Source organism: Hyalella azteca, unplaced genomic scaffold (genome assembly GCF_000764305.2).
Source record: "Hyalella azteca isolate HAZT.00-mixed unplaced genomic scaffold, Hazt_2.0.2 contig3629, whole genome shotgun sequence".
In the NCBI taxonomy this organism is placed as follows: Eukaryota; Metazoa; Arthropoda; class Malacostraca; order Amphipoda; family Hyalellidae; genus Hyalella; species Hyalella azteca.
This window is the reverse complement of record NW_025933872.1, coordinates 9,812-26,734: the sequence shown is the minus strand read 5'-3', so window position 1 is coordinate 26,734 and position 16,923 is coordinate 9,812. Positions and strand designations below refer to the sequence as shown.

Sequence of the window (16,923 nt, the reverse complement as noted above, 5' to 3'; positions counted from 1 at the left end):
GGAAAATTGTCCGTACGCGGATACGAAGTAAATTACTCACTATGCATTCATCAAATATATTAATTAAGCATTATTCATTCATAATGAACTAACAGCTGAGTCAGTCGATACCGGTAATCGATAAAATAATTTAAAAATGAAATATAAACTTTTCCAAAATCCCTTTAATTTAATCCTGTAGATCCAATTCTCTTAATTCAGACTCCCGTGGTTAATTCACAAACGAATGTAATTATAAAAGTTACACCCATTCAAACTCATTGCTAATTTATAATTCCTATTCAACTTCAGTTTCGAAGTTCAAAGAAAAGTTTCGTTTATTATTCTTATCATGACAAAAAAGAACACGCAATAAAAAACTAAATTTTTATTCCGGTTCCTCCTCCCTACGCTTCTTGAATCCTTACGATTTAACAAATATTTCAAATCCAGTTAATATCGCAAGACAATATGTATTTTTCAGAGACGCTCGAATAAGTCTCTGATGAACTTTAACCAAATTCTCTGACAAAATATCGCAATTCTATATTAGACATAAAATAATTATAATTTACTTTGCATTTAAAACATCATTTTCTCAAAACATGCGCCATACTCTATCCCGCTCAGCCTCAGTTATATCCCATAGGCTTTAGAATGTTGTCCCACGCCTGCTATAAATTGATATGTCGGTTGAGCACATTTTCGAAAGTGCATTAGTAAAAATCTTGTTTCGCATAGAAATAATCTTGTAGAATTATTCTTTATATGAGACTCTATCCTATGCAAAGGCATAATGTTTAAAAGGTTGACGAGAGTCGCCTTAGTGCACACTATTTAGACTATTTTAGCTGAATTTAAAGTCTTGCATATATCATTATAAAATCAGAATCATTTAAACACTCGTATGTCACATAAATCGACAACATTAATAACATATGTTGACTGAATGCCTTTAGTATTAAAAAAGTGAGATATTTAATGATAAATAAAGACATAATTGTATTGAATAATGAAATGTAGCTTCTCGTTCCCTCAGTTTAGAAAAGTTTCCTCTCAGCCGACGCTGGAAGTTGTGGAAAAAAAGAGGCTGATGTGCGACTCTAACAAACTAATTTTTGAAAAGATGTACCCTGAGGAAGACGCATTAATCTACTTAGATACGGACATTGTGTTCCTGCGACCGATAGAAGATCTGTGGAGAGCATTTAAAAATTTCAACGATGATCAGTTGCTTGGAGCTGTAACGCCTTTGTGGAGAATCTTCAGTGACAAACCTTTCACCGAGCTTGAAAAGGTTTGTATACAATATTATAATCACTAGGTTTCCTGCAAAATTAAAAGTAATGATATTCGCAAAATTTTAAATCCATTAAAACTAATCATTGTCTGACGTACGAAGGTAGGGCGAAGGTTGATCATTCATGTATTTTTGATGTATGTATATCAGTATAAAAAGAATCTTAGAAATCTACTCACCCCTTAAAATTGCGATAGCAACTTTAAGCAAATTCATGTGTTATAGCAAATTCTTGACTATAGCAAATTCATGTGTGTAAGTAGTTATGATAGAAATGATCCTAAATTTATTATCAAATTCGTTGGAAAGCGTTAATTCTTGTCTTTAACCGATCGTAACAAGCGCTAAGTTATTCCTTTTAACAGTTCGTAGAAAGTGCTAAATTATTTTTTTACCAATAGTAGAAAGTGCTAAGTATTCTGGCTAACCGATCGTAGAAAGTGACAAGATTTTTTGTTAACAAATCATAGAAAGTGTTAATTTTTCCTTAAACAGACCGTATAAAGTACTAAGTTTTTTCTATAACTAATCGTAGATGGCCAATTTCGCTGGACGGGGTTTCAACTCTGGTCTTCTGCTCCTCAATCTTACGCGCATCAGGAGCCAGGCTGAGAAATGGCAGGCCGCCCTCCAGTCGGCTTTGGAATTTGCTAAGCCTTTACTTAGCGACCAGAAAGTTTTCAACGTTATGATGAATTTGGTACGAAAGTATTTAAGGTGAATTCAATTTCCAATAATATTGGTGATTTCATTATTTAAATTTAACTTTTAAAGCGAAAAAAAGAATGAAAATTTACCTGTGTAACTGAATTTAACTTTCCAGTTTGTTTCAAAATTTTCAGGCTATTTTTTTTATTCTTACATTACAGGGGAATTTTTTGTGTGTTTAGTATAATTGATTAAATTATTTGACAATCAATTACGCGTTATCCCAAAAAAATTCACATATAGTTCTAATATCATGAGTAATAAGGTTTAATTTCATATCCTATATCGCATGATCAATAAAGTTCATCGTAGAAAGCTTAATTAGTATATTTTACATACGTAAAAAATGTATCAAACTTGATATTAATGAAATAACGAAAACTAGTTGCTGTAGTTAAAAATTTTACGTTCATTTTTAAGTGAATATTCATTGCNATTATTTATTTCAATAGTTCTCGTCGTTCGAAAACCTAGATACGTAAGATAAGTCATGACAACAATAAACGTTAGCTGAAATATTCTCTGTTGCTAATATCAGCAGAATAAGGCAAAATCAAAGGCACAAAAGGTGTTAAACATCGTCATAACTAGCAGCTTAGGCTAATTCAAAATCGTATGTCCTAAAAGCAAAATCAGTTTCTCATAATGTTTTAGCAATATTAGTAATCTCGAGTGCTATACTGCCTTAGATTGGCTTGAGCAAGAAACTGGTCTGCTGTTAACATTATCACATTTAGACAAATTACACCCTGGTCAAACATTTATTACTCACATTAATTTGACGGATCTGACATGCACCAAAAACTGAATTATACTCTGTTAATCGGTCGATAACTGCTAATATAAGAATAGGTTGTCATAAAATATATAAAAAATAGCGAGCAAACCGAAAGAAATAATAAATTCTGCTCCAGTTAAATCATGACATCAGCACATCTAGATCCACTTGGTGAATAACTTTAATTAAATTCCATTGTTGTGGATATTCAGACTGGATCTGTCTAGCAAAACCTATTGAATTGTAGGCTACTAAACATCATTTACTTCATTAGCGTATAACCACTTGAATGACTTAATCAAGCAGACTCCAAACTCCACTGAGGGAAAATAATGTCAGGCAAGCATGGTGAATATGAGATTAATAAAACAGATTGGCAGCTAATTAATGATGAATCAATTAAATATTCATTGCAATCGTTACAATAGAGCAGTCAGGCACTCGATTTTTCACACTTGAATTCTGTCAGGCCCATAAAAAGCTTTGGATTCACGTTTGCAATGGCGTTCGCAGTCACCCACAAGTTTCCTAATTTAATACAACACAGGTTAGCTGATCTTTAAAAAATGTTCTCCGTTCATACTCTGACTTAACCACAATAATTTTAAATATAATTGTATAATTATACATGAAAAGCCCATTATTATTGTAAAAATGGGCGTGAAACTGCTGAAGCGTCCTCCAACTATACAAGACGCGTCAAATTTGAATCGAAGCGTCGGTGCTGTTTCCAACTTCCCGAGAAATCCTCTGAGTTGACGAGACGTTTTCCTTTTTTGTAACATTTCGAGTCAGTATTTTTTTTATAAACGTGGCATGTTCGTCTATTATTGACCTCTCCTCATTATTCGAAGATCTGTTAATTAAAAATCAGATAGAAATGATGACCTAACTTAGATGAAATTGTACTACTCAATTGGTTCAATTGAACAGTTACGTATAGGATGTTGTAGTATTGATCTCTTGGTATGTAAATAGCTAGCTTGAGGTGTGACGCACATGCATGTATATGAAATAGCTTTCTGAATAATTGCTTCTTCAAAACAAATCAAAGGCTTTAATCTTCTATTACTTTAATACCTAGACTCTTTAAAGTGTTCAATCGGTTAACACATTGAACGCGTAGACTATTCTCAATTCTAGAGAGGATATTGTTCTTCAATATTTTTTCTCAATTCAGTATAGGCGGGAGGTAGGGGAAGGGAAGACGTGAGCATTAGGGGCGCGAGTCCGGCCATAAATTTGTCCAAGATGTACAAACCGGCGTGGTACGATAGTTCATATAAGGCGTTTTTGCACAAGGTGGTTCGCTCCAAGTCCAATCATTAATGCGATTGCGTTCTGAGTTTTATACTAATTATTCAACTCTCTTTCAATGACTACTCCTGCATTTTAACTTGTAAATTATGTACGGAAACAAAAAATATGTGAACTTAGTATTACAGCAGTCAATGCAAAGTAGAATATTCCACCCAAATGTGCAAAATTAATGTTATTTAGTCACTTTGATACTCGGTGACATGAATACATACTGTAATAATGTAACTAGATTGCTTGAATCGCAGATTCACTAAAAATTTAAAAGCGAAGAAAACTCCACAAAAATTCAGCATTTCTCTATTGAAAACGTTTCGGAGACCAGCTCCATCGTCATTTCGATAAATCTAGAACACAAATAGTCAGAAGAATAATAAAGTTTGGAGTCATAAGAAAAAAACAAAAAAACAACAGAAGTTAAAACCTAAATTTACAGGCAAAGGTCAGAATAATAAAGAAATACCTATCTATTCTAAATTTCTAATGGATAAGAACTGTAGGCAGCATTCAAACTAGGTTTCTCTTTAATAATATATAATGATTCCAAAATGCGCAGATCGGAAGCACCAGAACTATAAACTAAAATCTTAAAGTCAGTGTCGGACACCGGAACGTTGCACTGTTCGGCGTGAGTGCGCACAGCCGAATGAGGAGGGCGCGATAGTAACTGCCCAGTCCTATAACTCCTCCCTTTATGCTCAGCGACCCTAGTGTAAAGGTTGCGTGCCGTCATTCCGACGTACGCAGATGCACATCGTGCACAACTAAATTTATAAACTAGGGACGATCGCATGTGAGAAGGGAGGATATCTTTGTACCTAAAACGAACCTATTTTGAAATTGTTAAGCAGTAACATACGAAGATTAATGTCCGGAAAGTATTTCATAAACAAATCTTTTAATTCTCTTGACATAACTTCGGACGCATGGCCGAAGTATGGAAGTAGCTGAAGTTACTGATGGCGAATAGATGATGTTTTTGCTCAAGAGAATGGTGGCGTAGCTCATAAGCTCTTACTACATCCATGCACTTTTTTGCGCTACTACCCTGTATTTTCCATGAAATGTTCATATTTAATAACTTAGAACCTCATATACGGGTTATTGTACTTAAGGCGATTAAAATACATACAGGCCGATACGAGGAATGGCTATCACTCATCCTCACTACCCCTAACCGCTACAACTTTCTTTCATTTCCGGAATACTTATTTAGTATTCCAGCTTACCTTCTTAACATCTGATACGCTCCTAAAGTAAATCAGCTTAGTTCGGGAGTTGCGACGCGCGATTTCAATAAGGTGGAATGAAGTTCAGACTTGATCCGTGTTTCCTTATATTTCGGCCTTGAAACCTGCACGCACAGGATTCTATCAGAGTGCAAACATACAAATCATTAATATCATAGAATGATAATTAGTTTAATGAACACTGTCCCAGAAGGGGCTGCTTAAATCGAACATATAGAACACTGAGTTTATGGAATGATAATTAGTTTGATGAACACAGTTCCAGAAGATAGCTGCTTAAACCGAACATACAAAACACTGAGATCATAGAATGATAATAAGTTTAATGAACACAGTTCCAGAGGGGAGCTGCTTAACTCGAACATACAAGACACTGAGGTAATCATACTCTAACTAATCTAATTGATCTCGTCGGTCTGTATCATGATCCTAGCCGATTTCATAACTTATATGGCAGCAATATAAGGAACATAGAATGGTAAGGGATTTCATGAACCGTGAAAGGAGTTACATCTAGCTGACCACATGTAATTCAACAGATTCAAGGTATTCAATAATAGCAAAAAAGAGATGACTTCTTGTGTACGATGTAGTGTTTCGTACGCACGCAGTGCTTTTCTATACACGTTTTAGGCGTATCTAATTAGTTATTAATTACCTGAGGCAGGTTCTGGTGCCTTGACTTGAATGAGGATAAGTGAAGCACGAGTTAAGTACAGATTAGATACTTATACTTAGTGAGAATATTTCGGCTTACAGTTTAGGATAATCAGATTATAAGTTGGAGCTTTAACACTGATGTCTTCGGCGTCCAGTTGAAGTATGGGTAAGTCTAGAGTGTATCTTCTACTCTGACATTAATTTAGGCTTACTGCCCTGGGGCCATATTATCAAAACTTCGTAAGTACGCATAATCGACTTACGAGTGGCGTTGCTATGACAACGTAATACTAGCGGTGGTATTATAAAAACATTTGCGCGGGAAAAAATTTAGGCTTTTAGCTAAGACTTGTGTACGAAAGTTTTGATAATGCCAAAATTAGGGTGTATTTACGTACCACAGAAGTTTTTTGTCGTAAGTACAAAAAGTTACGAAGTTTTGATAATCCGGCCCCTGATGGATACGGACAGGAGTAAGGGCGTACACACGACTGTTCTCGGCCCAAGACTGAGTTTCCTGGTCTGGTCAGAGCTCATATAGCTACGCTAATTGACGTCACCAAGGGCGTGACTTGATAAACAGGAAAGGCTAATACAAGGAAATGCTCATGAACATATCGCATGTGAAGGATCTTATCTTTCAACAAGGAATCATTGGTCAATCAGGTCATTCAGAAAATATCAAGGGACGAATGGTATCAACATTGTCATCTGACACTTGAGAATCACAGACTAGGATAGATAAACTCAGCCACAGTAGAAGTGATAGAGACTGGCAATAAGATAGAGACAAGAGGCGGAGCTTCAGGCGCATGGGATGACGCGCAATGACGCCTCAAGATCAGCCAGGTCAGACTCGCAATTGATGAATGAAATCTTGACGCGTGTTTTGGTCTTGACATAAACTTGACCATGCCGTACATACCTATACTATATCGATAGTCTCATCATTCCTCCAGAGTTCTTAGCTTGAATATAATAGCAGCTTGCATTTTTGTCAGATATTCATTAACAAACAGGTCGTCCGGCTTTTACCTCATTACGGTCTCGATGTCCGTGGCACATAGAGTATCATCAATAAACTCGTTCACCTTACCCACAAATAATTTCTTGGGTTGATTAGCATTATTCAGTGCCTCAACTTTTTTTTTCAACAGAGGTTACGATGGAAGAGTCGACAATCGATTGGATAAAACCACCATGACAGTCAATAACTTTTACTAGAGATTCCTGCTCAACACAGTCGAGTTGTCTTTCCAAACGCAACATAGTAGGATCCAAAGATTTTCTCATACCATTTCTGCAGGCACCTGCATCATTCCTGGGTCAGCAGAGCGGCGTTTAACAGATGATCCCTGAGGTGAGGAGACGCTACGAGTCACCACGTCAGCGTAACTCGGTGAGATGTCCTGCTTTTCAACGACCAAGTCGACGTCACACTTGAGTTGCGAATTCGCAGATATTTTAGGTCTTCAAGCTTGCTCAGCATTCTGACATTGATTGCATCCACTACTTTAATAACCTTGCCAAAATTCACTGTATCAGCAGCGATCACGTTAGAAAACCTCCCTGGTCTACCTGCTTTCCTCTTCTCAGGACTAGTTTTTGAGGAAGGACAGCAACTTGTCCACCCTTTCCAAATACTCGCGCATAGAGGAACTACCGACACCAATGGGAGCATCAGAAAAGATGGAGTTAGTATCACTCTCATTATCACTAGCCAACACTGTTTGCAAACAAGAAAGCAGGCAAAGCAGTATCCGAACGGGAGCAGAAGTTTGGTGAAATGGAGGGTCGAGGAACAGGAACCGTGCATTACAGGATATTAGATTAGTATTAGATAAGTGTATTTTACTAATGTATTTTATTAGGATATTTTAATTTTGTATTGTATTAGTGAATTTTATTAGTGTATTTCATTATTGCATTTATTTGGGTCCACAATATCTCGAGGAGTTCTTCTAAGTTTAAGAATAAAGGCTAAAACTGAAAAAGTTGCATGAAACATTTCCCTGAATAGAAGTCCTAGATAAACAAAACAGAACGTTTCGGGCTATGCCCATCATCAGCTTGTCTGCCAGTTTTCAAATTAGATTTCCATAGATATTTTTTAGCATTTGAAAAGCTCGTTTATAATGTGAAATCCTTAAATTGTCAAGATCTCCCTGAGTTCACTGAGAAGCTTAAAATTGTTGCAAATAGATATTATTATAACTTCAAGCCATTTAAAATATTTCAGCTATTTCTACCAAGCAGGATTTAGTTGAACTTCGAAAATTTGCTTCTAATCGTAACATAATTGTAAGTAGGCCGGATAAAGGGCGAGGTGTGGTCATAATTGATAAGGTTAGGTATCTGACTAGTATGACTTCTCTCATTTCGGACCGCACTAAGTTTATTGAAATTTTAGATCCTATACAAAAATTCACTTTGAGAGTAGAAGACAAAATTAACAATTTTTTGCGTAAGGTTAAAGCCCTCAAATTAATTACCGATGATGTTTATAGCCAACTATTTGTTTCTGGTTCAGGTCCTAGAATTCTATATAGGCTTCCCAAAGTTCATAAGGCTAATTTCAATACAGCATTTCCTTTTCGGCCAATCTTTTCAGCTTGTAATACTCCTAGTTTCAATTTGGCTAAATTTCTCGTATACCTATTTTGTCTCCATACACGCAAAATCAATATACAACTGAAATTCTCATTTGTTCTCCAATGAAATTTCGACTATAAAAAATGCTAATACATTATTCATGGCCTCTTTCGATATTGAAAATTTATTTACAAATATTCCGGTACGGGAAACTATTGATATCTGTTTGGGACTCTTATTTACTAATCCTGGTGCTACTATATTATTGAACTTTCAAAGATACTTTTTAAAAACCTGCTTGAACTGTCGGTTTTGAATTCTTTTTTCATGTTCAATGGGAAATTTTATCAACAGTGTGAGGGTCTTGGCATCGGTCTACCATTAGGGCCAACTTTTGCAAATATTTTTATGTGCTTCCACGAAACAATATGGTTAAATGACTGCCCTATTAGCTTTAAACCTGTTTTTTACAAAAGGTATATAGATAACACTTTTTTACTCTTTCGATGCCAATCTCACGTTCACCAGAGTTGCCGAACATGCTGGAAGAAGTTTCCGTACTGGGCGTCCACTTGCTCAGCCGCCTCATTCATCAGTCAGACTTCATACAGAACAGTGCTCACTTGCTCCTCCCGTGTCCATCAATCAATTTAAAATTCTTTGTAACGCTAGCAGCCAAACCGATCCACGAATTTTAGAGTCTCTTTACATCCATAAACTTAAACCTAAATTGATAACAATCCAGCTTTTTTCCTCTTTCGATTGTAGGTCGATAATTGTGTTTTTTTCTTTCTTTCCTAATCATTTTCTAAATTTATTTACTAAAATTGATTTCCATGTATTTCCAGATGTATTTTACTAGCTGATGATGGGCATAACCCGAAACGTTCTGTTTTGTTTATCTAGGACTTCTATTCAGTAAAATGTTTTATGCAACTTTTTTAGTTTTAGCCTTTATTTCTAAATTTATTTGGGTATTTCATTAGTGTATTTTATTAGTGTTTGAGTGATGGCAGAAGCCCCTCCTGCTAAAGACCCAGCAGCGCCTAGAGCTCCTAGGATAGCAGGAATTGAAATGATGAAACCTTCTTTTACTTCTCTTGCTGATACAAAAGAAGTTTTAGTTTTCTTACAAATCAAGCAACGTCGGCTTTTTAATATTTTATTATTTTTCGTCATGACATCACGAGCATGCTCAGCATCAGTACTTTATTTGCCATTCTACGCAATACATCATTTAATAAGATATAAATCCAAAAGAATTTTTAAATTCTTAAGCAATTTGTATTCATTTTTTCACCATCAAATTGTAATTGAATTATTCTGTCTGAAAGAATCAGAGCATAAGCATGTGTATTATCAGGAATGTTATTATTGAATTAGGCTTTAATCTTCATGTCAATAAGACTGTCCTAAAGACGTTCATTTAGCCAACTGATATCAAATACGAAAATCGGATGCAAAAATCAATAATATCTGTATGCTACCGCACAATTTGCGCGTGATGCATAATCTATCATCATTTTATAAACTACTGCATAATTGTTACTATCAAAATCAATTTGTATGTTTTGCTCAGGATACCTTCTGTTATTTAGCTGGATATATGCATTCTTTATAACACAATGATCAAAGAGTGCGTTGTTAGAAAGTTGTGAATCATAATTTTGGCAGAATACAAAAATGTGTTTTAAGGGGGTTGTAGCATTAAATTGACCACCAGCGGCTCCTAAATAATCGCTACGTTCATTGAATCTATCATTCGACTTTTCATTTTGCCTAGTGTCAATACTCCAGAAGAACATCATCTTTTCTTTTGAGCTTCGTTTATATGTTGGCAATCCTTTTAGAATTAGAAATGTGGCAATTCTAGGATAACTATAGCCCTCAATCCCAATTCTATAAGATACTTGATTAATTGATATTTTATCATCTTTGAAGTTACTATTGCTACCATCCTCTTTCGTTAAAGCACCTTCGATGTAAAGACAGTTGTATGATTGTAGTAGAAACTGATATTGATTCTGAACAATAATCTTATTATTAGTATTAAATTAGTATTCTTTTTTAAAGATTATTTAATATTTTTCGACCTCAAGTGCAATCGTACTGATATTTCTTAAATCACCCTTGAGATATGATCCATTGATTATACTGCAGTGAACAAGTATTGCATTAACAGACATTGAATTTACTATATTTGTGCTTTCATGTTATCCAATTAACACCTTCCAACACTCCATCATCAAAGCCTAACTGATCATGCAAACTGTTGGGTTCGTTAAAATTAATTTTTTCACTCAGGATCATGAAAGTTATAACGCATTTCAGAATATTGGTGTTCGCTTTTATATCAATCGAGTCCTCAATTCAGAACGCCTTGTTATTATAGTTATTCATGTTCTCTATCTCATAGCATCCGGTCGGAATAGTTATAGGGATTACTATCCCATGTTTCCCAACATAAAATTTATTTGTTGTCTCCTCGACATTCGAGATAGAGTGATGCATATCCAGTCCCACCAATGTTAGTTCATGAAATTTGTTTGTATCCAATTTTATTGCTGGCGTAAAATTCGTGTATATATCACTTTTTCTACCGGTAATAAGTATGCGTCCATTTTTTTAACAAAAACCATTCAATAGTTTAACATCATGATCATTAAATAAATTTCGTTTATAAAATTCACGAGTCAGTGCCTGTAATTCATTAAAGACTCCTGTGTTTCCAGCATTCGGAGAGCCAAATAAAGTGATGTCTTGCAACAATATCATTAACGTTACAAGGTATGACTACTATTCCTGATCCTGAAACACCTGAATCAGTATCTGGTCTTGATTCCGAAGTTTGATCCCTTGACTATGCGATACTTGCAGCTTTAATTCTGGCAACTTCATAACGCGCCTTTCTTTCTGCATCGCTTTATAGAATGGCTTGTTGATTTTTTTATACCTTTCCCCTTTGTTTGCTTCTATTGTTCTATTTGGCTTAATATTAGCCTTAGTCTGTCTCAAAATTGTTAGGTAATTTCCACATCATTTTCTTCATAGCTTCAGGGGATTGTTTTGTTTCAAGCTCCCATAACCCAACAGTTCCTTCAAAAACTTCATTACCAGTCCCTTAATCATAATTACCTTAATTATTATTTAATTACCTTAATCATAAATGCCTAAATTCATTACCTTGGATGCTGACCATTGTATCTCCTAGCGTAACGTTTTTTCCTTCAAATTTTATGCCATAAGCTTTGTCATACTCATGCAGATCCAGGTTTGAAGGCTAGACTTAAAAAAAGGTTTAGCTTTTGAACCAACTAGTCCTTTGGAGTCGTATTCTTCTGAGTCTGAAGGATCTATTGCCAATCTTTCAGCAGGTTTGATTGTTAATATCTCTGTGAGAGAATCTGGGAAGCATCTTTCAGAGCTAACCAGTTTCTTCTTCAATTTTGGTGAGGGGTTCAATTAGAGGCTTATATACTTTTTAGCATCATTGTAAAAATCTTATTCCCCAACTTTTTCTTGTGTGAATTGTTTTCTTGAGTCTCTCAAATTATATTATTAATTAAAATTTGATCAAATCTTGTTCTGTTTTTAAATCAATTAACACAATTTTATTAAGTAAAATATCTCAAACAACTTGAACTCAATGTCTGCTTATTTTGAACTCAGTATGTGTTTATTTTGAACTTAATATGCGTTTATCATAATGTCAGTTCAACTTGTTGTTAGTTCAGCTTCTGGAATCCAAAATGGGACAGCTAATCCCTTCCATTTAACTAACAATTTCCATTTACTATTTTTCAAAATTTTATCAATTTCATAAACATCGCTACTATATTTTGATGATGCTTCATCGTAAAAACTCCTTATTACTTCTTCACTGCTCATATCTTTCAGCCTATAAGTTACTGGTTTCGTCGTCTCTAATAGTTTAGAGATCAGAAATAACTTACGTGTGAAATTAGGGATATATCCTTTATTGAAATCCTTACGTTTTCTACTAATTCTGACATGATCTTCAACCTTCAATTTAGGCTTTCTTACATCCGTCTTTATCTCGGGTAATTAATTTGCATAGACTATTTTACTGTTCTGTTCAATTGAAGCTACACGAGGAGTTATTGTTATTAATTTATGACAACTTTTGTTATAATTAGCAACTAAATCAGGTAAAATATCTATCACTTTTTTGTCTCGACGTAAGTGAAATATTTCCACATTTTTGTCTAGAGAGTTCGGTTAAATCTCTCAACAACTTGATCTTTATTTCATTTTCAGTTGCAAACCATTTAATTTCAAACTTTTTGAATAACTCTTGTGTTGGCTTGTTATTGAATTCTAGACCTTTGTATGTTTGAATTTTTGAAGGTAATTCTTAAGTGAAAACCTTTTAATATCGACGTTATTTCAACGTTGAAATAAGGTTATTTTACGTCCCTTCCACTGTTGTTCAGATTTCGACGTTGATATGACGTTTAATTTGGTTGTTCAACATTTCAACCTTTAATCAACCAATAATCAACGTTGTTTCAACGTCAGATGCCTGCTGGGTTAACAGCATGGAACTAATGTTATCACACCAATATTGAATTATATACAAATATATAAATATATATAAATGTACGATTAATGACCATTAGCGGCTCCTAAATAATCGCTACGTTCATTGAATCCATCATTCGACTTTTCATTTTTCCTAGTGTCAATACTTCTGAAGAACATCATCTTTTCTTTTGAGCTTCGTTTATATGTTGGCAATCCTTTCAGAGATGTGGTAAATCTAGAATAACTATAGCCCTCAATTTCCTCATTCCCAATTCTATAAGATACTTGATCGAATAAAAACATCAGACCGTTATTGATAATAGATATTTTATCATCTTTGAAATTATTATTGCTACCATCTTCTTTCGTTAAAGCACCTTCGATGCTGTCAGACAGGCAGCTATAAAGCACCATCAGACAGCTGTCCTTCGAAAGACAGCTGTCTGATGGTAGTAGAAACTGATATTAATTCTGAATAATAATCTTATTATTAGTATTATATTAGTAATCTTTTTTTAAGATGATTTAATATTTTTCGACTTCAAGTGCAATCGTACTTATATTTCTTCACCTCTGGTATTCAAAAGATTTCTATTTTGATCTGTTAACGTAATTCGAATATTATAAATTAAAGGCTAAACTAAGTTAGATAAATTGGTTGACTAGAATTCTCTACAATTTTACATCCGGGGGGAACGTTAGGAAAAATCGAAAAGACAATTGGCCAGCCAAGAAACCTCGTGAAAGCACATAAAAATATTTGCGAATGTCGGGCCAAGCGGAAGTCCCATGCCTAAACCGTCAATCTGTCTATAAAACTTGCCAGCATATATGAAAAACGAGTTAAGAACTGATAATTCTAAAAGTGATTTGAAAAATTTACGATTTAAACCGATCACAAGATCATTAATTTCTTTAAACAGTGAATTTAGGCAAATTTCAATTGTTTCGTGAAGGGTTATATTGGTAAACAAATTTTCTAAGTCAAATGAGGCCATAGTTAAATCCTGAACGTCGGTAAAATTCTTCAAGCGATCCACGAACGTATAAGAATTGTCAACAGTATACTGATTAGTCGTAAGACAGTTTAAAACCGGTACCAGAAATTTAGCAAGTTTAAAACTAGGAGTATTATACGCGGCAAAAATTGGTCGAAATTGAAACTTAGAGGCAAAATCAGGCTTGTGAATTTTAGGTAAGCCATATATAAGCCCGTATGCTAAATAGGGCACTAGCACTACGAAGTAGCACTATGCACTACGAAGTGTCCTGTTGGTATGCTAAATACGTCACAGACACTTAGCACTTCGAAGTGGCTCTACAATGTTTAGTGTCGCTTAGTGTCGCACTACTGATTGGTATGCAGAAAGACTTTGAAGTGCTACTTCGCTGTTAGAGTACTTTTATAATGCCGCACTACGCTATGAGTCTATTGAAGAATGGTTGTTAAGTACTCAAATAATTAATTATTCCCTAAGTAATTCTCATTCTTTGCAGAAGATTGATGTAAAATGTCTAATTGTGATGGTAATGGGACTAGTGAAAATTGTGATGGTGAGCTGAAATTCGCAATGAGTCTGCGCACCTTTCCCATCATATATTCAAAGTCCACGCTTACCAAAGACATCGAACAAAAGAGAGAAGCGTGGAAAGTTCTTGCAGAAGAATTCAAAATGACTCCGGAAAAAAACAAAAAAGAAAATTCAAAACATGGTATCAAAAACAAGAAAAGTATTTTTTACTTCTACGCTGTTCATCTGTTTCGCCAAGGAAAATGTCAGCCATAAGAATAACATGTTGTTCACTGAAGCGGTACACTTTTTTATATTCATGGCATGCTGCTCCTGAGGTTTTTACGCGATGATGCCTTTGCTGTATTTTATACTAATATAGTATAAATAAGCCGATGATGGTGCAGGGCATCCTTGATCTTGAGCACCGCTATCCTGCCGTCATCAACTCTACGCGCGGCAAGGACAGGGGAACCTTCATCGCCTTCAACGGCCACGATAGCCAAACACGAGAGAACATCATCAACAACCTCAAGAAAAAAGGTGCGTGCCAGAAATATAAAGCGCAGTTGTCAACAGCGAGGGCTCATTTAGCGTCTCTCTTCGATGTTTTTAACGCTGAGAAAATAGTTTTTAACTCTTTCATACTCTCCTGCGACCGTTTTAATTTCAGGATGAAGCCGAAAGTTCGCAAGGTGCAATGCCATTCCTGATAATCAGAGGTGCAATTATTGCTGGAATAGTTTAGACGATTATCCCTTCTCAGATAATTATGCTTGCTCATTCAATGGAAACTTTCGCTCATCAACTGGTCGTAATGCAACAGCCGGGCCTTTTATATTAATCGTATATAAATAACCGGCCCTAATCTACTGATCGTATATCAACAACCGGCCTTTTCTACTGGTCGTATATCAACAACCGGGCCTTTTCTACTGATCGTATATCAACAACAGGGCCTTTTCTACTGATCGTATATCAACAACAGGGACCTTTCTACAGATCGTATATCAACAACAGGGCCTTTTCTACTGGTCGTATATCAACAACCGGGCCTTTTCTACTGATCGTATATCAACAACAGGGCCTTTTATACTGATCGCATATCAACAACAGGGCCTTTTATACTGATCGCATATCAAAAACAGGGCCGATTAAACTAATCGCATACCTATAAACAACCAGCCCAATTCCACTGATCGTATATCAACAACCGGCTTTTCTACTGGTCGTATATCAACAACCGGGCCTTTTCTACTGATCGCACATCAACAATTGGCTCTATTATACTGGTCGTAAATCAACTACCGGCTCTATTCTACTAGTCGTATTTCAACAACAGGCCTTTTCTACTGGCCGTATATCAACAACCGGGCCTTTTCTACTTATCGTATATATACACAACCTGCCCTAATCTACTGGTCTTATATCAGCAACCGGCTTTTCTACTGGTCGTACATCAACAACCGGCTCTATTCTACTGATCGTATATCAACAACAGGGTCTTTTCTACTGATCGTATACGTATAAACAACCGGCCTATTATACTGATCGTGTAGCAAAAACTTGCTCTATTCCATTAATCGTATATCAACTAGCCGCACTATTATACTGATCGTAGATCGAAAACTTGCACTGTTCTACTAACCGTATATCAACAACCGGCCCTATTCTACCAATCGTGTATCAACAAGCCGCACTGTTCTACTAATCGTATATAATCAAGCCGCACTATTCAATAGATGATAAGATGAATAATTTTCTGCTTTCAGGCGTAAATAAAAATAAATAAATTGTATGAAAAATCTGTGGATTACGAAATAGATAACATAGCAGATGGTAATAACATCCATCTCACTAGTCCGTCAATTTACTGGACCACCGTGCCAAGTTCTTCAGGAGTTATTGTTAGAATTTCATCCCCAGTGCTTTAAATTAAAAAAATCATTCTCCAAATCATCTGTAAGGATCTGGTCTGATGAGCTCCAAATGATAGGAAGTAGAGGCTTGTTTTGCCGTCATATTTCGAGTTGGAGTTCGTATCTGTAAGCCCATTTTTACTGTGTTGTTCAGGGTAGGCGCAACTTGAATATTATTTTGTTCGTAAAAATAATATAAGCTCATGAACTGAACACTTGGGGAGCAGAGGAAAAGGTCAAGATTTGCGTTACCGAACGCCTATGATGTCCCTCAGAGCTGAGGAATTGGCAGCCAGTTTGCCGAGTCTGTAGAATCAGCATTTCTATACTATAGGAATCTGGGTTTATGTCAGTCAGCCAATTT

The 16,923-nt window shown here is 35.5% G+C and overlaps 1 protein-coding gene across 1 annotated transcript; it reads left to right on the top strand.

The window, feature by feature from the left end:
• Nucleotides 1–991: 991 nt before the first annotated feature.
• On the top strand, nucleotides 992–16,718 carry LOC108674329 (glucoside xylosyltransferase 2-like). The gene is made up of 4 exons (XM_018162266.1): nucleotides 992–1,276; nucleotides 1,815–1,979; nucleotides 15,048–15,183; nucleotides 16,714–16,718. The coding sequence occupies exons 1-4, from the start codon at nucleotides 992–994 to the stop codon at nucleotides 16,716–16,718; spliced, it is 591 nt and encodes a 196-aa protein (XP_018017755.1).
• Nucleotides 16,719–16,923: the final 205 nt, after the last annotated feature.

Coding starts and splice junctions, on each gene's coding strand:
- LOC108674329 (XM_018162266.1), top strand. CDS start 992: ATGAAATGTAGCTTCTCGTTCCCTCAGTTTAGAAAAGTTTCCTCTCAG. Junction 1,277..1,814: donor CTTTCACCGAGCTTGAAAAG/GTTTGTATACAA, acceptor AACTAATCGTAG/ATGGCCAATTTCGCTGGACG. Junction 1,980..15,047: donor TCAACGTTATGATGAATTTG/GTACGAAAGTAT, acceptor ATGATGGTGCAG/GGCATCCTTGATCTTGAGCA.